This window comes from Oryzias latipes, chromosome 18, assembly GCF_053564925.1.
Source record: "Oryzias latipes strain Hd-rR chromosome 18, Olatipes_Hd-rR_3.1".
In the NCBI taxonomy this organism is placed as follows: domain Eukaryota; kingdom Metazoa; phylum Chordata; class Actinopteri; order Beloniformes; family Adrianichthyidae; genus Oryzias; species Oryzias latipes.
The window spans coordinates 35,691,391-35,712,425 of NC_136254.1; the positions used below are offsets into that span (position 1 = coordinate 35,691,391).

General features: G+C 47.8%; 2 protein-coding genes and 1 long non-coding RNA gene across 4 annotated transcripts; 1 reads left to right on the plus strand and 2 right to left on the minus strand.

The window, feature by feature from the left end:
* Window positions 1–1,407: 1,407 nt before the first annotated feature.
* Window positions 1,408–7,777, minus strand: gltpd2a (glycolipid transfer protein domain containing 2a). Its single transcript, XM_023966118.2, has 6 exons — window positions 7,450–7,777; window positions 5,217–5,281; window positions 3,279–3,457; window positions 2,905–3,061; window positions 2,631–2,827; window positions 1,408–2,561 (listed from the first exon to the last, which is right to left on the minus strand). The coding sequence occupies exons 1-6, from the start codon at window positions 7,538–7,540 to the stop codon at window positions 2,333–2,335; spliced, it is 918 nt and encodes a 305-aa protein (XP_023821886.1). The 5' UTR covers window positions 7,541–7,777; the 3' UTR covers window positions 1,408–2,332.
* LOC105356303 (uncharacterized) lies at window positions 7,628–11,815 on the plus strand. Its single transcript, XR_002875288.2, has 4 exons — window positions 7,628–7,765; window positions 7,873–7,925; window positions 11,371–11,488; window positions 11,572–11,815. It is a non-coding gene; the product is annotated as an uncharacterized LOC105356303 (long non-coding RNA).
* On the minus strand, window positions 9,190–18,191 carry LOC101157326 (F-box only protein 41). 2 transcript variants are annotated; one of them, XM_023966117.2, is made up of 17 exons: window positions 17,946–18,191; window positions 16,603–16,736; window positions 15,736–16,272; window positions 15,579–15,658; window positions 15,162–15,234; window positions 14,563–14,742; window positions 14,433–14,497; window positions 14,249–14,368; window positions 13,765–13,883; window positions 13,452–13,675; window positions 12,873–12,988; window positions 12,325–12,477; window positions 12,147–12,242; window positions 11,911–12,029; window positions 11,559–11,717; window positions 11,365–11,480; window positions 9,190–10,500 (listed from the first exon to the last, which is right to left on the minus strand). In XM_023966117.2, exons 2-17 carry the CDS (start codon window positions 16,732–16,734, stop codon window positions 10,438–10,440), a joined length of 2,352 nt encoding a protein of 783 aa, XP_023821885.1. In that variant the 5' UTR covers window positions 16,735–16,736; window positions 17,946–18,191; the 3' UTR covers window positions 9,190–10,437. The 2 variants fall into 2 exon arrangements, with proteins under 2 accessions (XP_023821885.1, XP_004079619.2); XM_004079571.5 differs by lacking the exon at window positions 17,946–18,191 and having other exon boundaries at window positions 16,603–16,898.
* Between the last annotated feature and the right edge of the window lie 2,844 nt (window positions 18,192–21,035).

The following is a 21,035-nucleotide window of genomic DNA, read 5'->3' on the forward strand; positions in this document are numbered from 1 at the left end:
TGTCGACCCGGTAATCTCGTTGCTCGTTTTGGGCTCGGAATCTTTGGAACTCTTTCATTAGGTCCATCAGAGGAGTTAGCTTAGTGGTCACCCGTTCTATGAAAGGATACAACGCAGCTTGGATATCATCAAGAGTCTTCTTCGGGGCCGTGGTCGGCTGTCTTTCTTGGAGATAATCATCTTTTAAGTTGCTTGACAATCTTTGTGAGAGCAGCTGGCAGGCAAAACATGTCTGTTTGTAAACCCGGAACCGAAACTGTAATAAAAACATTTTTAGGGAGTCAAGCTAGCAAATTAGCACGAGTCACGTGACCAACATCTCTGCACAAGCAGACAGTTTGCATCCATTTTCTTGACCTCCTGTGACCGTAGAGTTGCCAGAGCCCGTCCTGGCTACTGTTGGGCGAAGGAGGGACACAACCTGGACAAGTCAGCAGCCTGCGGTCGCTCCGACGGACCTGGCATTGCGGCAAAGCATGTTTGGCTGATATGTTGGCAACCAGGCGACTAGCTGGTCGCAGACAGAACGCCAGCCAGTCAGAGCAATTTAAAAAAAGATCCTGTAATTTGATTCTTGTTTTTATTTTTTTACCCACTTAAACTAATGTCGGTCACAGAGACACTTGAGTAGAAGCAGGAAGATGTTTTTGCAGCAGGAGTCTGAATGGTCTCATGAACCAGACATGGAGATTACCGGTGCTATTTTAGAGCTTTTTAAAATAAATAAAACTGATGTCTCAACATCCTCTGTGTCTTCCATCCATTGTAATGAGACACGCGCAGAGAGACATTAAAATGTATCTGCTGTATATCAAAGTATTCTTCACATCCGTGTTTTTGAATGAATTGGTGAGTTGGTTTGTGTTTTTGTGTACTGGTGATTATATAAAAACAGCGAAACTGTGTTTTTTCGACATTTCTTGAATTTCTATAAGGTTTTGTGTATTTGTGTGAGGTAAACAGTCTGTATTCAGCTTTCCTTTTCTACGGTCAATAACGCATTGAATTGTACACGCCGTTGAGAGAGAACCATTCCAACGTTTGAATCTGGGAACGGTAACCCTTAACCTTTATTCTTTTTTTAAAGTGTTTTTCATTCCTGGTTTATCCGCGTTGAGCCAGAGAGACAAGATAAAATTTGTTGTTTTTTTAAACACTTTTAAAAGAATTGCAGAAAAAGAAGGAAAAGGCGTTCACAGACCCATGGATGACGTCTTCTGCCATTAGCAACCCAAAATCTGTCAAACGCCTCCGACGTTAGACGTCAGACCCAAACTGAGGCATCTGATTGGTCAGTTATAATTTAAATAAATTGCAATAAAAGAAAAATATTGAAAAATATTTGGATTAGAAAGAAGATGTAAAAAAAAAAAGGTATCAGAGCAAGAATGGTCATTCTAACAAATCTAATGATTGAGTAATACCTTTTTTATTTCTCTATAGAAGTTTATGGGATTTTAGCTTCTTGGAACCAGCAGGTACTTCCTGTTTGGGAACATGAGAAGGGAGGGGTTGAACTGTCCACTGCTTTTACAGTCTATGCTTGGAAACAAAAGTCAATGCGGTGCAAATCTGCTAAATCTTCCTCCAGAGTTTTTCTGTCACAGCTCTATTCCTATAAATGAAAGACTTTGCGTCATACGATTCCAGACGGACAAAAATCGCAATTATTAATTCTCTCCACCCATGATCAATTTACAAACAGTTGGGATTAAAAAGGATGCCGTCTATACATCGCTACCAAATCCGAGTCTCTGATTGGCAAAAGTTCAACTGGTTCAACTTTCAACATGCGTTCACTGTCTGTGCACTGAAGAGCCCAAGAATAGTCATAGAAACTTGCATAGTTGCGCATGAATTATGCATGTAAAAATGTTATTTCTGTGAGCGCACCATACGGCAAACCCTACATGACACCAACATCCAGAGTTTCAGCTCTATCACCGTGGTAAAAACAAAAGAATTGCTCATCCCTTTACTGAAACAATACTCGTTGACTAAACGATTAATCGTTGAGCGGTCGACTACTGAAATAGCCCTTAGTGAGAGCCCTATAATTTTATTTCCGTTGTGAATCTACTGAACAAACAGGTTTCTTTAGGATTACAGATCTTTTGGGTGACCATTTGCTTCTTCTGGGAGTTGTAATGAAAACAGACCAGATGGTGATGAGATCTTCAGTTTCTGGTTTGGAGAAAGGTTTGCTCCAGAATCAAATCAGAACGATGATCCGGCGCTCAAGACCAAAAGCCTGAATCTAACAACAGGAAGGAAACGGTTTCCGGGGCTCTGCGGGCTGTTCTTTGAGGCCTCCACCTCTCGGGTGGAGTTTTCAGGGCAGCTCCAGCATGCCGTGCTCCTCCAGAATCTGCTGCGTCCGTGTGTGCACCTGCGTCAGGGCGTGGATGATGATGCGCAGGACGGGCGCAGCCTCCTCCTGTTTCTGCACGCACACCAGCTGCAGGAAGTACTGCCTGTCCGGGAGGGCGAGGAAGACCACCTCTGCAGCCTGACGAAGCAGCCACGGGTGGTGGGGGGCCAGGGCTACCATGTAGGCGTCCCTGAGCAAACAGGCCGCAGAGTTGGAAGCGCTCTCCCTCGGATACGTCCGCCGTCGTACCTGCTCTCACCTGCTCAGCTCTCCGGGGGTCTTGTATCGTCCGTCAGCATCTGGACCCTCGGACAAACCCTCCAACATCAGCTTCAGCCACAGCAGCGATCGATGCAGCCTCAGCAGCGTCCGGCACCCCGAATCCGTGCGATGATAGAAGTTCACCACGCCTGCTTTTAGCTCCGCCCTCACCATGGATTGAACAGATCGATACGCCTGAAGAGGAGAAACACGAAGCTTTGGTCAGCTGTCCGTCTGTTCCTGCTGGTCCACAGGGAAAGCCTTTGTCTTACACCGTCCTTTAGCCCGAACGCGGGTGGAGTTGGACGGTTGGAGGTCTTCCCCTGAACCTCCATGCTGTGCCGGAGCGACAGCTCCCGAATCAGAGAAGTCTTTTCTCGGACCTTCCCAGAGAAGAAGCTGACCATCGTCCCCAGAGACTCCATGAACCTGAGCAGGAGAGAAGATCGGCGTTCAGGAAGGGAGGACCGGGTTTTAGTAATTGTGGTTCATTGTCTGGTCTTTGTGTTCGCCAAACAAGGTTCCGACAGCTGATGACCCTGAAGATGAAACTGGAATCTGAGCTTGTGAAATCTGCAGGGCCGATTCCTTCAGGTCTCTGGAGCGGTTCGGTGGTCCCTGAAAAGGGGTGACAGTGTCTGCGTACTCGAGGAGCTGGTCCCAGCCCTGCAGGTACGACTCCAGCAGGATGTCGCCATCGTCCGCCATACAGGACTTCAGGTACTTCAGAAGACGCCAGGCCTGAAACGACTGGCCTGGACACTCTTTGATGAGGGCGGAGCTTCCTCCTGGTTCCAGCCACGCCTCCAGCAGCGGGGGTTTAGACTGAAAGAGAAGAACAGAACTGGGTGAAGTGGGTCCTTCCGGGGACAGAAGCTTGCTTTTGGTTCTGGGACCAGTTTGAAGCCAGATATCGACTCCTTGGTGTCAGAAACTTCCCCAGATGACCATGAAAAACATGACTGATAGACGTTGGAGTCTGAGATCAAACAGAGAACAACCCGGTTGAGGAATGGCTCTAGTTCTGACCCGGAGAGCTGTCCCGGTTCTGCCAGGACCTTTTGCTGCCCTCGTTTTTATGTCCTGCAGCAGTACTCGAGATCAAGTGATCTTCACAAAAGTTCACACACCAGGTTAAGTCTACAACGACCACTGATGTTTTATTGATTCAATTTTATTTGTATAGCCCAAATTCACAACAACAGTCGTCTAAATGGGCTTCGTACGGTAATTGTAAGGTAAACGTACAATCAAAAAGGATCATAAATGCATAGAATTCAATAAATTATTACATGGTCTGGGTGAATACTCGATGCTGATTGGCTGCTGGATGTGCATTAAAAAGTGATAACGCTCAGTGATAACTGCACGGCCCAAAAAGTAGTTCTGGTCACATCTTCTGTATCACTGCGCCGGCTTCTTTGAAACAACTTTTGCTGCGTCATTTGGACAAAAACAAGTGGTAAAAGGTGAACTTTCTCTATAAATTGATGCTTTATTCAACCCATTGGGACGATCAGCATATATATATCGCTTGATAGATGGTGCGGCGCCTTGTCACGTTACCATGACAACGCACTAAACCACATAACAAATAGTTCACTTTTTGTGAGAAAAGCTATCCAAATTGGAGAAATAACAAGAATTAAGGACTAAAAACTGGTTATTATTTATTTATTTTGTAAGTGACCATGGTATAAGCGGGTTTATGGCCTTTGAAGTGTACAGAATTACTTTTTAACTTCACGTCAGACGGTTCAGGCTTCCACGGTGTGCGTTAAAAAGTGATAATGCACACTTCGAAGGCCATAAACTCTTACTTGACCTATTGAGTTAAAAATAATTTAAACAACAGCTGTAGAACTTTCTACAGATTTAAACTCCTCCTAGCCGTTTGGATCCATCACCTCCCAACTCCTCGAACATCATTGGGAAGTCGTAGACTTTGAACGGCATTAGCATGGCGAGCTAGCAAAAGTGGCGTTCTCCTATTGCTCGCTTATTTTTACCGGAGTATTGTGAAAATGTAATTTATGAATCGTTGGCTCAAGCTGACTGAAATGATATGACATTCAATAAGACGACAGTAGGAAATTGGGCGTGGTTAACATAATCCTCCATTGTCAAGGAAATAAAAAAAATGTACTTTTGCCGATTCTTCTAAAAATTACATAGATGTTTGTCAACCCGAGGTGACCACAACATAAAATGGTTACTATGGAGATGAACCCAGTGTTTTTTAGGAATTTGGAATATACAGCTCTGACCAAGCTGGCAGAGAGGGCAAGTGAGGGGCACGTAGCAACTGATCAGTCACTGAGGGCGGGTCAAAAGGGGGGCGGGAGGGCAGTAGTGGGTTGCACCTATGGGGCATGAAATGCTGCTTGTGGTTCTAATTATTCTCTGAATTTCATGAAGAAGAGCCCGTCACTGAAGATCAGGTAGTCCTGCAGCCCCTTCAGATGCTCTGGAACCAGCCTGAGTCCAACTTCTGCCGTTTTCTGTAGCCGGTTGTGACCAAAGCGGGATAATCTTAATCTGGAGGTTGGAATGAGTGAGGTTCTCCTCCTGCTTCTGTTTTTACCGTTTGGATGTGGAAGCTGGAGCACGGCCTCCAGGCAGAGCCGCAATCCGGAGGTTCTCCTGGAGCTGCAGGCAGACAGACAGACATTCAACAGGTCCTTCATGAAGGGTTCCACTGTTCAGAGACATTCAGACGACGCTCCAGAAGGAAAACTGGTGTAAGAACCTCAGCCTGGAGGAGGCAGGACGTCCTGACTGTAAACATCAGGATGGTTATTTCTGTCAGAATAATTTTAATGTTTATTAAGAAAACAGAATTTACACAGCAATGATGATAAAACATCTCAGATGTTAATCAGTAGTTTTTACAATATTTACTTTTTTACTATTACTATTACTACTATTACTCAAGTATTTATTCAGAACACTACTCTTTACCTCTACTTTAGTAATTATAATAATTTACTAAATATTTTAAGCGTTTGCACCCTTCCTCTGTTAGTGCAACAGAGTTTGTTTCATGTCTTTAGTTTCCCTCCAATGAAAATTATGTTTTTTGAGTTTTTGATGTGTACTTGTGGCATTTTCATATCAAAGAGAACAAATGTAATTATTCTAATTTCTGAGAATTTCTCTTTTTAAATCGCTGTCAATCAGACTGTTGCAAAGACGCTCAGTTCGATTTATTGAGCTGTTGTGATGTCACAACGGCCCAGGAGGCTCCCTGATCTGCGTGAACGACCTCAGGCCCTGCAGAACTGAAGATGGTACATTCCTGCATGTATTGAAGGTGCGTCCAAAGCTGGATTTTGTTATTGGCTGCACATATTTAAAAAGTCTCAAATGTGTTCTCTGCATTTGTGTTCTCATTGTGACCGGCATAGTTATCGAGATCGCTGAAGCTCCATCCGCCCTGCGGCAGATTGTCCAGGGTGTACCCGCCTTTACCCAGCAGCAGCCAGGACACCTGTGGGTTAACGCACACCTGTTTGTTCAGATGCACCTGTGTGTTCAGACGCACCTGTGTGTTCAGACGCACCTCTGTGTGTTAACGAACACCTGTTTGTTCAGACGCACCTGTATGTTCAGACGCACCAGTGTGTTCAGACGCACCTGTGTGTTCAGACGCACCTCTGTGTGTTAACGCACACCTGTTTGTTCAGACGCACCTGTGTGTTCAGACGCACCTTTGTGTGTTAACGCACACCTGTTTGTTCAGACGCACCTGTGTGTTCAGACGCACCTGTGTGTTCAGACGCACCTGTGTGTTCAGACGCACCTTTGTGTGTTAACGCACACCTGTGTGTTCAGACGCACCTGTGTGTTCAGACGCACACCTGTTTGTTCAGACGCACCTGTGTGTTCAGACGCACCTGTGTGTTCAGACGCACCTGTGTGTTCAGACACACTTGTGTGTTCAGACACACCAGCACCTCTGTGTGTTAACACACACCTGTTTGTTCAGACGCACCTGTGTGTTCAGACGCACCTGTGTGTTCAGACGCACCTGTGTGTTCAGACACACCAGCACCTCTGTGTGTTAACACACACCTGTGTGTTCAGACGCACCTGTGTGTTCAGACGCACCTCTGTGTGTTAACGCACACCTGTCTGTTCAGACACACCGGTGTGTTCAGGCACACTGGCACCTCTGTGCCATGAACACACAGGTGTTCATGTGGAAGACTTTTCTGACTGAACCGAAAGGGTGCAGATACTTTTGGACATGACAGCATGAGTGAATGCTAACCTTAGTATGCTAATGCTAACCCCCACAGCATCACTAAGAACTAAATAGAAATGTGTCCTTCATTTTGTTTTCAATGATCGTGGTAGAAGTTAGATAAACATCCACGCTTGTTCGCTCAGTAATGTTCAGTTTAACAGTTTTTCTCTGTTAAAAACACGTCTTTCTTTCTCTCCTTTATCTTTAAAATCTTTTTCAAATGAAAACATTTGCCTGAGGGTCAATTATTTGTGCTAATACTAACTACATTGGCTCATTTGAAGTAATTTTGGAAAATACAAACTGTAAACTCAAGCAAACAGTGTAGACATCCGTTTCTCTGAGGCACAGTGAAGGCATCACGAAATGAGATCACATGTAAAACCTCTGGTCTGTTTGCTGAAGTCCTGATGTCAGACGTCCCTGCAGGACATTTTCTGACCCATACGACTCCAAACCAAACATATATGCACAAAATTTCTGTGGAGCCTGAAGGAGGAACTCCCCCCACACACACCCCCTGTGTGAGGGGTCCCGGGTCAGAACAGGCCCGGTTGAGGGAACTCACGGAGCCAGAAGGAGCTGATGAAGAGCAGCAGGGCCAGGATGAAGGACAGCAGCAGGTACCGAGGCAGCAGCTTGTGTCTGAGGAGAACCATGGCAGCTCCGCGGTTCCAACTCCCCCGGCCTCGTGCTCCAGCGGTCACCGCGATCGCACACGCCTCTGCATTTGACCTTCGCCCTCGCTTTTATCTGACAGTCTTCCTCGGTGGAATGCGGCTGCTGCGGTCTCCCTCACAGCTCAAACGAAGCAGAGCGGGTCAGCTCAGAACAGCCGGGTTCTGGAGGGCCCCCACAGACCCGGCCTGAGACCTGCTTAGCAGGTAAACCCTGAAAGAAACCAGAGGAACCGGGCTGCAGAGACCTCTGCTTGGCTGTTCGATTCCTTTGAACAAATACAAACATGACGATTTGACATTCTGGGTCACAGGAGCAGAATCTTCAGCAGAACCCGTTTCACCGATGGACGGATCCAGATTGCAGGTTCGATTCCCGCCTTGCACGCCCATGTGTCGAAGTGTCCTTGGGCAAGACACTGAACCCCACCTTGCCTCTGGTGGGAGGTTGGCGCCTGTGTTCTGTAGCGGAGCCGCCATCAGTGTGTGACTGGGACTGTGACTGTAAAGCGCTTTGGGCCTTGAAGTAGGTAGAAAGCGCTATAGAAGTATACGCCTTTTACCATTACCATCAGCTGGACTTCCTTCATGGATAAAAAAGCAGAGACAGAGACCAGCAGCTCCAGGGACCAGAAATGAAACGCCGTCATGAGGCTTTACTCATCTGTTTGGTTCCATCAGCCAGAAGATCAAAAGGCTCAAAGTTCAGGAACATGGATTCCCCTAAGAACCCAAAAGAGCTTTAGGGAACGTCTCCACTGTTGATCTACAAACATCCATTTTTGCTCAGATTTTTCAAGAATTACTAAATGTTTAAAAAGTGTTTCATAATATTTTTTGTACTTTACTTTAAATGGTCTATATCAGTTAAACTAAATTGTTCAGCTCTTAAGTGTTTTAAAATGTTCATTGAGTGATATTTTGATCCATTCATGCATTTCTGAGTATTCCTCTAAAAACCGGTTATCTGAGAACCAGACCCCCCGCCCATGTGTAGAAGTGTCCTTGAGCAAGACTCTGACCCCCACCTATCCTCTGGTGGGAGGTTGGCGCCACTGTTCAAGTGTGTGACTGTGTGTGTGAATGTGTGTGTGCATGGGTGAATGGGACTGTGACTGTAAAGCGTTTTGGGCCTTGAAAGCGCTATATAAGTATACGCCTTTTACCATTTACCCCCCCCCCCCCCCCCCCCCCCCCAATCCACCAAAACCAGTCTAACCTCACATTGTGACGTGACAAAGTGAGGAACCGCCCCTTCCAGGAAAAGTCTGAAACAAAGTGATCTAAACTGAAAAAACAACAAGAATAAAGTCCTAAATACTGATTGAATATGTATGTATTCTGTAAGTGACCGTGGTTTAAGCGTGACGGTTCAGGTTTCCACGGCGTGCGTTCATTTCTGATAATGCGCACGTCATCGCCCACTAACCCTTTCATGCATGGATATTGTTCACTATAAAAGGCTTAAGAACCGCATGGTATGGCCCTTTAAACAAAACTGATTCTTTTAACTTTTTTTAGTTGATTTCTTTGTTTTAAATTATTTTTATAAGAATCTGAGAACACACCCGTTAAAACGTCTGCTGCTCCTTTTGTGCCAGTACTTACCTAAGAAAAAATAAACCCCAAAAGACAAAAAGGAGGGATTTATTGAAGGTAAAATAAACAGGAATCATCTGAAGATCAGTAGAAAAGAGAGTTTACATGGAAACATCTTTGGTGCATATTTAAATGCCCCCTCAGTGCAAAAACATTTGGTGCATGTCTGTGTGTGGGGATAGATTCTCAGGACCAACCTCAACTTTCCCTGTATGGGAGGAGTGTGATCCTCTCTGTATGAACCATCTCAGGGGCTTGTCCGGGATAGACAGGAACTCGGTGAGGGGGATTCTGGGGCATCAGTGAGGAGACGTTTGTGCAGAAACAAGAGGAAACTGTGGTTCACTGATCACTACGTCACTATTTCAGAGACACAACGACTCATTTCCCCTGAAAAACTGCTTTTGTTAAAGCCTTCGTCCCAACTGTCCTAACGGGAGGATACGGGCCGTCAGCAGGGGAAAAATGGTGAAACCTGTACCGGACACGCAGGTGACCCACAAAAAGGTGCCGGACCGCTAAATGAAGCGTGCAGAGAAAATAGACATTTTTCTGATGGCCGTGGACGCGCCGCGCGAGTCTTAAGGGGACTGCAAGACACACCTGCACTCCCCTTGAGATCCAGCTGCTACTCGGTACCACCCAGTACGGGTCAACGCAGATCGGGTCAACGCAGTACAGTTTAACCCAGAACGGGTCAACCCAGAACGGGTCAACCCAGAACAGGTCAACGCAGTACAGTTTAACCCAGAACGGGTCAACCCAGTACGGTTCAACCCAGAACGGGTCAACCCCCGCACAGGTGCATGTGACTTTGACTTCAGCGTTGTGGAGTCTTCCTGTTAAACCACAAAAGTCTTCAGGAAGCTCAGAACGGTTCTGATCATGGTTTCTGAAGCCCGGGTCGCTTCAGATCATAGAGTCACTGTCTGGTCTCCAAACATGATGCAGCTGACATCTCTCATTGACTCGGTTCTGTCTGGTTCCGCCTCTTGCAGTGATGGATGACGGTTGGGAAGCAGGTTTCACGGCTTCCTCTCCAACAGAAACATTTCCTCCTGATTCACTTGATTTTTTTCTCCGTGAAAGCAAATAAAAACGTAGAAGAACTTTAAAACCAGAAACCCAAACCCGTTTTTGCTTCTGAAGATTGTAGAGCAGGATTGTGCTTAGTTAGATTGTTCTGGAACGTTGTGCCGTCACTCATGAGCGTCCGCCTTTGGAGGTCAGGAAGGAGAAAAGATCCGGATTCAGAGGAACGGTAGACGTGAAGGAGGAGGTCAGCAGAACCCCTGACCTTTGACCTGCAGAACGTCACTGAGACCTGGACGAGTCTGCAGAACCTGAGGATGGACAGAAGAAGAAGAAGAACATCATCATCATCAGACATCAGGAACATTTACTTCTCCTGCTTTAGCAGTTTACACAAAGAGAATGATTCTTCAACTGAAGTCCATTGATCAGTTCATCTATTGATCAGATCCTCCATTGATCATATCCTCCATTGATCAGGTGAAAATAAGATTTCATACAAACTGACAGACTAATCTAGAAAACGTCCCTTATATTAAAGTTTCTTCATGAATTTTGGACAAAAGAACCTTCAGAATATTTCTGCAGGTTTCTCAGATCACAGACTTTCCTCATCAAGTTGTCGTTTGATTTGGGTCAGAATTGTTGTGATGCTGCAATTTTATGTGAAATTGTGTGTTTGTTTGTTTACAGATGTGAAATTGTGTGTAACAGTGTGTGAGTGTGATTGTAACTGAAGTTCTTTGGCCCTCATAAAAGCTAGAAACCTGTTTTCACCAGGAATCCCATTTGTTTCTAACACTTTGATGAAATAAATCAGTTTTGAACATCAGTTCCAGGTCCTTTTGCGTTTTTAGGATTAAAGTTTGCATTTATCTGATGTTTAGTTTCAGTTGTTCGTCTTTCTTCAGGTTAATGTTTGGTTTCAGTAAACACCGACATTTAAAAATGTCAGCATGAAAATAAGGTGATTATTATTAGTAATGAGAGTAAACTTCAAAAGTCTGGTAAACGATTTAGAGCTGCTGTCCAGTAAATCACAGTAAATTACAGACTAAAACATGAATTATAAAGTTTTCTTTGGTCTGAACTCCTTTTTCTTTCTCCTAGTTTTCAGAGTCTTTCTGGAACGTTCCATCTGCTCTAACGGGGAATCTTCTCATTGTTTGTCTCACCTTCAGTGTGCTGAGAATCTCTCCAAACAGATGTTTGGCTTCCTGAGTGTCTGGTTCCTCAAAGTAATCTGCAGCTGAGACCTCCACGATGATGGACCGCAGATTCTTGCACACACCTGCACAGGTAAGGGGCGGGGCTTAGTGCCTGCAGTTGACATGAGTATGGCGGCCGTTACAGCGTCTGTGCGTCTCACTGTGGAAGTGCAGGACGGCCTGGCCGCTGACGGGCGTGTGCGTCAGGATGAGCGTCTGCAGGCTCCTCAGGCCCGCTCTGCAGAGCGCCGTCGCCGCCTGCAGGCTGAGGTCGGGAACGCGCTCCAGCTCCAGAACCTGCAGCTGAGAGCAGCTCTGAGCTGCAGGAAACAGACGGGTTCCTCAGCGGAGAGGAAAGGTCCGAACCAGCCGGCGGTTCTGGTCATATTTACTAAGATAAACTTTTGTTTATTTGAAACATTTTGTGTTTAATCGCTTTAAAACAAATTTCAGTGTTTGAAATCTAAAGACAAATGTAAACGGTAAAAATAATTATCAACGGGCATTACTCACCTACAGCAGCCAATCCCTGAGTGCTACAGCTGGCCCCGCCCACACTGAGAACGCAGAGGTGTGGCCAGCATCTACCAATCGTCTGCAGGCAGCGGTTACCAAAACGGGTCGGCTGTTGGCTAAAAAACATCTGGTTAAATTCATTTTACGTCGACGTTTAGACCAAACCGAAGCTCAAACAAGAGCAGCCGCTCCGTCGTTACATGTGAAAGACCCAACACGTGTGTGAGACGCACCACGGATGAACCGGCGCCACCTGCAGGCTGCTGAGATCCCTGCAGCCAGCTCCCAGAGCCCAGAGGACTTCCTGTCCCGGAGGATCAGAGGAACTCCTGCAGAAAGAGGCAGGTCTGAGCCCAGCAGCGGGGCGGGGCGGGGCCACACCGGGGCCGGTACCGGTGACCTCAGCCTCACCTGTATACCAGCGCCTGCAGGTTCCGGCCGTAGCAGCTGGCGAGCCACAGAGTCCTGTCGGTGAGGATGTGTGGACACTGGATGATTGACAGGCGGAGCAGACTGCCCCCTGCTGACCTCAGCAGAGCCTCCAACCCCGGCTCCAAGGCTCCCCTACGGGAGACGTTATTCAACTACAACACCCACAATCCACCACAGACAGCAGCGGTTCTGACCAATGAGACGACAGCTGGACACCTCCTCAGTGTGTGTTCTAGTTTAGGTGACATTGTGAGGACACTGATCAGACAGAATCACAATAAAATCTAAAAATAAATAATAAATCTCAGATGTGTGTGTTATGAGTTTGTGCGTCAAAGTGTGTTACATGTGTGTACATCTGCACACATCGACAAAAGCTAGAAAGAGGTGATAATGGATGTTTATAGGAGATTATAAACGTGGAAAATGCGCAAAACACACAAAGTGTCTGCGTGACACAGCTTTGACATGTTTTATGTGTTACATGCTTGTGTGTTAGATGTTTGCGTGTAGTGCTTTTGTGTTACCGTGTGTTTTTGTGGTGATCCTCTCGGCTCTCGTCTGCTCGGCGGCTTTGAGGCTTCAGGTTCTTCAGAACCAGGCTTTGGGTTTGGGAGCACCACTGAGACAAAACGCTGAGAAACTTCACACAAACACCGGAGACACACTGAGTTCTGACGGAAAGACGTTTTTACAAACAGGAACTTACAGCCATGAAAACCTGTCCTAAGGAACAAACCTTTCAGAAAAAGATCTTTGACATGTTTTGAATGGAAAAGCCCTTCCTGCATTTCCCACATTTACCTGCAGGGTGCAGCACTGGAGCTGACAGCTACCTGAACTGTAGGGTTCCCACCTTCTTCTGTTTTTCTTTGGTTTGGTTCGTGCTTCACAAAAAAGGTTGCTATATAATCGAAGACTAGCTAAAGAGTTGATCTAGCTAGCTACCGCTAACTCTTGCTAGCGATGCTAATGTAGACAAAAACAGCATTTCCTTTACCTAAACTGTTTTCTGATGAAAAAACACAGCTTTAAATATTACATTGTATTCTTCAAAGTGATGAAATAGTAAACATAAGTGGCTTGGAGACACCATGTGTCCTTACATCCGCCGACACTCTGCTGTCTTCCAGTCGGACTCGTGTCCAGACCGCCGGATGTCTGGCAACGAAGCGCCAATCGGAGCACACCTCAGCCGCACGCAGCAACGAGCGCACGTCCAAATATGGAAAGACACAGAAGAGCCCCGCCCTCATCTTCAGGGACCCAGCCCCCAGCTGCCTGTCTCCATAGCGACGGGAGGGGGTGGAGAGGAGAGAGGAGGGGCTGTCTAAATGGTGGAGAAGAGAGAAACCCTTATTAGGAAGCAGGAAGTGGAACGACACGGCGGTCCTCAAAGAACCAGAGAGAGGGTCTCACCTGACCCAGGTGTGTAAGTCCTCCTACTGCTCCACACTTCCTCGTCTTCCTCCTCCTCAGCGCTGCGATGATGAAGGTTTCTTTTGCTCCATGTTCTTCCCCATCCTTCGTCCTCCACCCTGAAAACACACGACGTGAAACCAGTTCCAGACTTTTGTGATGATCAGTTCTCAGTAACTTTCTTCCTGGAGTTTCCATCTGGTGGTTTAGAGGAAAACGGGTTCAAACGGGTTCCTTTGGTCTGAGCTCGTTTCTTCTTCAACGTACAAAGCTCAGACTGAAGCCATGACCCGTGTAGTATGAGCTGCTCTGTTGGCTTTATCGCCATAGCAACCATCATACTTTTTGCTTGTCTGGGGGTGACCAACATTCATTTTTTTGACCGTCTCTCCCGCGTGATGTCATCCTAGATCTGGTCCATCAGTCCAGAAGCTGCTGCGGGACAGAAAAATCTTTTTAGGATGGATGTGACTCCAGAACCCACCAGAACCGGTCCCTCTGAGTCCAGGCTGGAGAGCAGTGAGCTGGGTAGAGCAGGTTGGAGAGCCCCTCACAGTCCCAGCCCCCCGAGCCCAGAGACGAGGTCCTCATCTGTCTGGTCAGGCTGTTGGAAGGAGAGCATGCGTCAGGAACCGACCCACTGGGTGGATGTGATGGTGTTCTGGTACCTGCTGTGGTTCTGGCCGTACCGCTGCTCCTCCAGACCGCAGGAGGCCGATACGCTGTAGCTCCTCTGCAGGACAAAGACGGGTCAGAACTGCAGCTTCATCCAACAAACAAGACCTTCCAGGTTCTCACCCTGTTCCCCATGGATTCCTGGAACCGGCTGCAGAGAACGCCGTCCCTGCTTCCGTCCAGACTCCACCCCCCCTCAGGCGAGTACGCCTTGGGGAGAGCGTAGGGGGCGTGGTTAGAGGCGAGCAGCAGCAGGCGTCTTTCTGCACGATCGGCTCGTTCCAGCAGCATCTCGATGAAGACCTGGAGAACACAGAACACGGAACGGTGAGTCTGAGAACCACAGGTGGAGGCTTCAGAACCGAGTAGAACCAGAACCAGGTGAAGGACAGACGAGATCCTTGAAAAGAGAGAGAAAACCGGTCCTTTCTTCAGAATCAAACGTCCATCAGCCTCAACACAAACCAGGTTCTGGAGGTTCTAGATTAGTGGAAGAGCGTCGGTGTTCTGCATGAACAGCAGGTTGATGCAGAACCTCACCTGCACACAAACACACCTGAAGCCTCCTGGACTTCACTGATACCTGCTTCTGATCCTTCTCTTGCTTTTATATCTTTATCTATTCGTGTTCCTGTTGTTTTATTGAACGGCGCCTTGTAGCAGTTGTGGCTGTTGAGGCGCTTTTTCAATAAAGTTGACTTGATTTTGACGGCAGGACCCACCTGCAGTCTGCTTTTGGCGTCCGCCTCCTTCTCCGCCGTCAGCCTCAGGAACGCCTCGATGTTCTCCACCTCCCTGAGGAGCACAGCAGACGTTCACGCCTGACAGACTCAGGAATCACTGGAACATTGGAACCACTTTAAGGTTCAGGTTTCTGCAGCAATGGTGGATTCTCTTATCTTAGTTTTATTTTTCATTTAAAATAAAACATTCGAAAACTTATTTTGCATTATATTGATATCACACTTTCATCTGGTACACACACCACATGCTAACATGCTAACAATCCAACCACGTTTGCATGCTAACATCCACATGCTACAGTCTTTAAACTCATCGTTTATAGTTTCCATGGAAACATAAACGGCACTGAATGAACTTGGACGGGAGGGGGGGGCAGATGCTTCCAGGACACTGACTGTCGTCGTTCTCTCAGCTCCTGATCTTTCCTCCTCAGGTCTTTCTTCAGCCGCTCCATCATCTCCACAGCAGCAGAAATCTGTGGAAAAGTCCAAAAGCTCCTGAGGTTCCACCACAGTCATGAACCAGGTCGGACAGAACCACAGCTGATCCCACCTGTCTGGAGAGGAACGCCGCCCTCTCCTCCGCCTCCTTCTTCTCACTTTTCAGTCGTTCTCTGCCTCGCCTCTCCCACTTAAGCTCCGCCTCCCTTTTCCTTAGCTCCGCCTTCAGCTGAGCCACGCGTTTGTTGACTCTCTCTTCCACCTCTGCGAAGGTTCGAGCGATTTTACGATCCAGGCCCAGACCCAGCCGCTCCTCCAGCCCGATCCGCACCGACGGCAGCAGGTCCAGTCCCAGACGGACCTCCACCTGCCTCAGCCTCTGCGCTGGAAACTGGTCCACCGACCCGGATGGTACCAGAGCGGAGGACGGCTCCTCTGAACCTCCCACCGAGACCAGCAGAGCCGGGTCAGACGGGCCGAACATCTGCCTGAGCAGCTGCAGGGAGGCAGACGACGGCGCCAGGTCCAGGCCGGTCAGGGGGGGCGGAAGGCTGGAGGGCTCTGAGGCCCGGGTGGAGCCGGAGCTCTGGGTCACCGCCGGACCGGGGAGGGGGAGGAGCCCGGCGGGTCGAGAACTTCTGACCCGAGCCTGGAAATAAACAGACCTATATTTGCATATGCTGATGTGAATCCCTCAACAGTTCTGGTTCCCTCCGGACTGAGGATCCTTCAGAGGCAGCAAACGCTTCATGTGACTCATGCTAGCCCGGACGCTAAAGCGCTAACCATCATCCGCTTCTCTGTTGGTCTCATCAAACCAGATTTTCAGCCTCATTTCTGTACGTTCAGTCTTCTTGGAGGACTTCTGATCTTCCTGTTTGTAGATTTGAGATGGATTTCTCTGATCTGAGCACAGTGAGGTTCCCGTTCAGACGCAGAGCTAAGCCCCGCCTCCTGAAGAAGGTTAAACAGGAGTTACCTGTGAGAGCAGCAGCAGGGTCTCATAGGTGTGCCGGCTGACCAGGTGCGCCCGCAGCTCCGGCACCGACGAGAAGCGGGAGCGGTCTCCACAGCGAGGGCAGAAGTACGGCATCTCCGAGGAGGAAGACATGACTGTGGGGGGGGGCGGGAGACAAAGCATAGGCTGAGGGAGAGCGCCGACACCGCCCCGAAGGCCGAATCTGGGTCAGGGAGCCGCAGCTTCTACATCAGCCGCTCCTCCTGCAGCGGCGGCGAGCTTCTGAGGTCACAGCGAGGAGCCAGCTCGTCTGTGCCGCCTCAGCGAAGCCCCGTCCTCCACGCCAGAGGGATTTCAGCACGCATGGACGAGCAGGAAGAAAGGCTCTCCACCCCCTCCACGCTGCAGCGCCGCCCCCCATCAGGGTCTGTTCACCTCCTCTAGACCCACCACACCTGAGGGACACGACCACGCCTGCTCCTCTGTCAGCCGCTGTGGGAGGAGCTTCAGCGTGAAGCTCACGTCGGCGTGGAAACACACGAGGCTTTCCTCCTTAAACCACGATCTGTGGAAACCTGAACATCCGTCCAACCTGACCTCCTGCAAACGTCTGATTAAAGGGTCAGAGCTTCACTGTGACTAGAAAAACCTGCAAATGTGAAAGTTTTTCACATTAAAACACATCATTTACTTCACATTTCTGTTCATTTGTTGTTTTTAGCACAAAAAACCTTTAGAATCCACAGAAGAAGAAAATAACAAATGTCTCTTTTGATGAAAAATGCTTAGATGTGTCATTCATCTGTTTTAGTTTATTTATGGGCTGTTTGGATTTTCAAACTAAGATGATTTTATGTTAGAAAGGCTTGACTTATTACTAGAAATAAATTCAAAGTTTTTAACTTTAACTGCACAAATCATTGGTTTAAGTATAGAAATTACAAGTATATATAATTTCAATTAAATGTATAGATTTTTGTTTAACTTTCCATTCTATACCAGTATAAACGGAGAAATAAATCAAGTTTATACTGGGAGTATTTTATCTTGAAAGAACTTGTATTTTCTGCTGTCTTAAGTTTAAAATTATTTTTTTACATTAAAAATGTTTTCACGCCGTTTTAACTTGATTCTTGTGACTATTTTTAAATAAAAGCCCCAAAAACACTCAAAGTGTGTTTTCCTATCCAGTAAAGACGGGACTGTGCAGATCTCGCGGGGTTCTGGTTCTGGACCAGATGTTCTGTTAGCCTCAAGCGTCGCAGCCTGCTGGTATCGGATGACGTCATTGGTTCCGAGCGCTGGTCGAGCTTCAGTCTGCAGCTGTTCTGATCCAAACCCCGGAAGCTGCGAGCATCGATTACCTGTCAGCGGCCGCGCCTCGCCGCGCGCGAGCCTCAAGCCTTCTTTGGCGCGCGGATGCGTCACTGACTTGTCCCGAATCAGCACCGAACCGCCGTTATCATGGTGACACCCGCACAGCAGCCCGAGCCCAACTCGGAGTTAAAGGTCCACTCAGTTCGGCGCCGCGTGCCGGTCCGGTCGAGATGTTCCGATGTTGTGGAGGGCTTGAAGCAGCCGCGTGCTCCTGCTGACGTCAGAGCCTCGTGACCTGTCAGTTCTGCCTGCATCTATCCATTATTTTTTTTTTTTATTAATAATTTTTTTACCTTTTTTATTTCCTCATTTAAAAATTGGCTTTATTGAAATATTTTTACAATGAACCAAAAAAATTATATAAAAATAAAAAAAAACGCCCCTCTCACCCTCTGCAGATGGTTTCTCCTCCAAGCTGGGGTCCTCTACCAGAGGCCTGGGAGCTTGAGGGTCCTGCAGTATCTTAGCTGTTCCTGTTCTTTTCTTGACTGAGAGGTCTGAGGTCTTTCCAGGTATCTGTTGTAGCCACTCCTCCAGCTTGGGGGTTACTGCCCCGAGTGCTCCAATTACCACAGGCACCACTGTCACCTTCACTTTCCAGGCTTTCTCCAGTTCTTCTCTGAGTCCCTGGTATTTCTCCAGTTTCTCATGTTCCTTCTTCCTGATGTTTCCATCGCTTGGCACTGCCACATCCACCACAACGGCTTTCCTCTGTTCTTTATCCACCACTACAATGTCTGGTTGGTTCTCCATTACCATCCTATCAGTCTGGATCTAGAAGTCCCACAGGATCTTTGCCCTCTCATTCTCTACCACCTTCGGAGGTGTTTCCCATTTTGACCTTGGGGTTTCCAGTTCATATTCTGCACACATGTTCCTGTATATTATTCCAACCACTTAATTGTGGCGCTCCATGTATGCTTTACCTGCCAGCATCTTACACCCTGCAGTTATGTGCTGGATTGTTTCAGGCACCTCTTTGCACAGACTACACCGTGGGTCTTGTCTGGTGTGGTAGATCTACACCTTGGGTCTTGTCTGGTGTGGTAGATCTACACCTTGGGTCTTGTCTGGTGTGGTAGATCTACACCTTGGGTCTTGTCTGGTGTGGTAGATCTACACCTTGGGTCTTGTCTGGTGTGGTAGATGTACACCTTGGGTCTTGTCTGGTGTGGTAGATCTACACCTTGGGTCTTGTCTGGTGTGGTAGATCTACACCTTGGGTCTTGTCTGGTGTGCTAGATCTACACCTTGGGTCTTGTCTGGTGTGGTAGATCTACACCTTGGGTCTTGTCTGGTGTGGTAGATCTACACCTTGAGTCTTGTCTGGTGTGGTAGATCTACACCTTGGGTCTTGTCTGGTGTGGTAGATCTACACCTTGGGTCTTGTCTGGTGTGGTAGATCTACACCTTGGGTCTTGTCTGGTGTGGTAGATCTACACCTTGGGTCTTGTCTGGTGTGGTAGATCTACACCTTGGGTCTTGTCTGGTGTGGTAGATCTACACCTTGGGTCTTGTCTGGTGTGGTAAATCTACACCTTGGGTCTTGTCTGGTGTGGTAGATCTACACCTTAGGTCTTGTCTGGTGTGGTAGATGTACACCTTGGGTCTTGTCTGGTGTGGTAGATCTACACCTTGGGTCTTGTCTGGTGTGGTAGATCTACACCTTGGGTCTTGTCTGGTGTGGTAGATCTACACCTTGGGTCTTGCCTGGTGTGGTAGATCTACACCTTGGGTCTTGTCTGCTGTGGTAGATCTACACCTTGTGTCTCGTCTGGTGTGATAGATCTACACCTTGGGTCTTGTCTGGTGTGGTTGATCTACACCTTGGGTCTTGTCTGATGTGGTAGATCTACACCTTGGGTCTTGTCTGGTGTGGTAGATCTGAGCCTCTATGGCTCTGGTGCTCAGGGCTTGTTCCTGAGCTGCCAGGATGAGCGCTTCAGTGCTGTCCTGTAGTTCAGCCCCTTCTAGCCATTGGTTGGACTTTTTGATATCAGCCACTTCAGTTATGGTCCGGTGGTACATCCCATGCAGGGGTTTGTCCTCCCATGAGGATCTGTCATCCAGCACTGTATCCTCTGCTCTCCATTGCCTGAGACATTCACTGAACACACTGTCAGTTGGGGCCTTGAGCTTGATGTACTCATGCATCTTGGATGTTTTATCCTGGATAGTGGCTTCTACGCTCACTAGTCCTCGGCCTCCTTCCTTGCGGCTAGCATACAGGCTCAGGGTGCTGGATTTGGGATGGAACCCTCCATGCATGGTGAGGAGCTTTCGTGTTTTAACATCCATGGTCTGTATCTCTTCCTTTGGCCATCTTATTATTCTTGCAGGTTATCTGATAACTGGCAGTGCATAGCTGTTTATTGCCCGGGTCTTATTCTGGCCACTTAGCTGGCTTCTCAGGACTTGCATTACTCGTTGGAGGTAATTGGTTGTTGCAGTTTTGTTGCATCCATGTAGAGGAGGTGACTGATGTTGGCCCCATTTCTGAGTCGGTATCCATAGCCAGTCTTGGTGATTATTTGGCTGAGGGGGTTCAGACCTATGCAGGACAGCAGTGGGGACAGAGCATCACCTTGGTATATCCCACATTTGATGGACACTTGTGCAAGTGGCTTCCCATTGGCTTCAAGGGTGGTTTTCCACAGCTTCATTGAGTTTCCTATGAAGGCTCTTAGAGTCCTGTTGATGTTGTACAGCTCCAAGCATTCAGTGATCCATGTGTGTGGCATTGAGTCATAGGCCTTCTTGTAATCAATCCAGGCTGTCCACAGGTTGGTGTGTCGTGACCTGCAGTCTTGAGCGACTGTTCTGTGAACCAGGAGTTGGTGTTTGGCTCCTCTGGAGTCTCTACCAATGCCCTTCTGTGTCTTGCTCATGTATTGATCCATGTGCCTATTTATCTTTGTTGCAATGATGCCTGACATGAGCTTCCATGTTGTGGAGAGACAGGTTATTGGCCGGTAGTTGGATGGGACTGCACCCTTTGAGGGACCCTTCTGGATCAGGATCGTTCGCCCTTCCGTTAGCCATTCGGGGTGAGTCCCATCTCTTAGCAGCTGGTTCAT

Bases quoted from the DNA above. Each gene is read 5' to 3' on its own strand.
- gltpd2a (XM_023966118.2), bottom strand. From the start codon at position 7,540: ATGGTTCTCCTCAGACACAAGCTGCTGCCTCGGTACCTGCTGCTGTCC. The intron at 5,282-7,449 runs GTGAGTTCCCTC...GTCTGCCTGCAG, and splicing joins CATCAGCTCCTTCTGGCTCC to CTCCAGGAGAACCTCCGGAT. The intron at 2,562-2,630 runs GTGAGAGCAGGT...CTGTTTGCTCAG, and splicing joins ACCCCCGGAGAGCTGAGCAG to GGACGCCTACATGGTAGCCC.
- LOC101157326 (XM_004079571.5), bottom strand. From the start codon at position 16,764: ATGCTTTGTCTCCCGCCCCCCCCCACAGTCATGTCTTCCTCCTCGGAG. The intron at 12,478-12,872 runs GTAACACAAAAG...CGTCTCCCGTAG, and splicing joins GATCACCACAAAAACACACG to GGGAGCCTTGGAGCCGGGGT. The intron at 10,501-11,364 runs GTGAGACAAACA...GTCCATCCTCAG, and splicing joins AGATTCTCAGCACACTGAAG to GTTCTGCAGACTCGTCCAGG.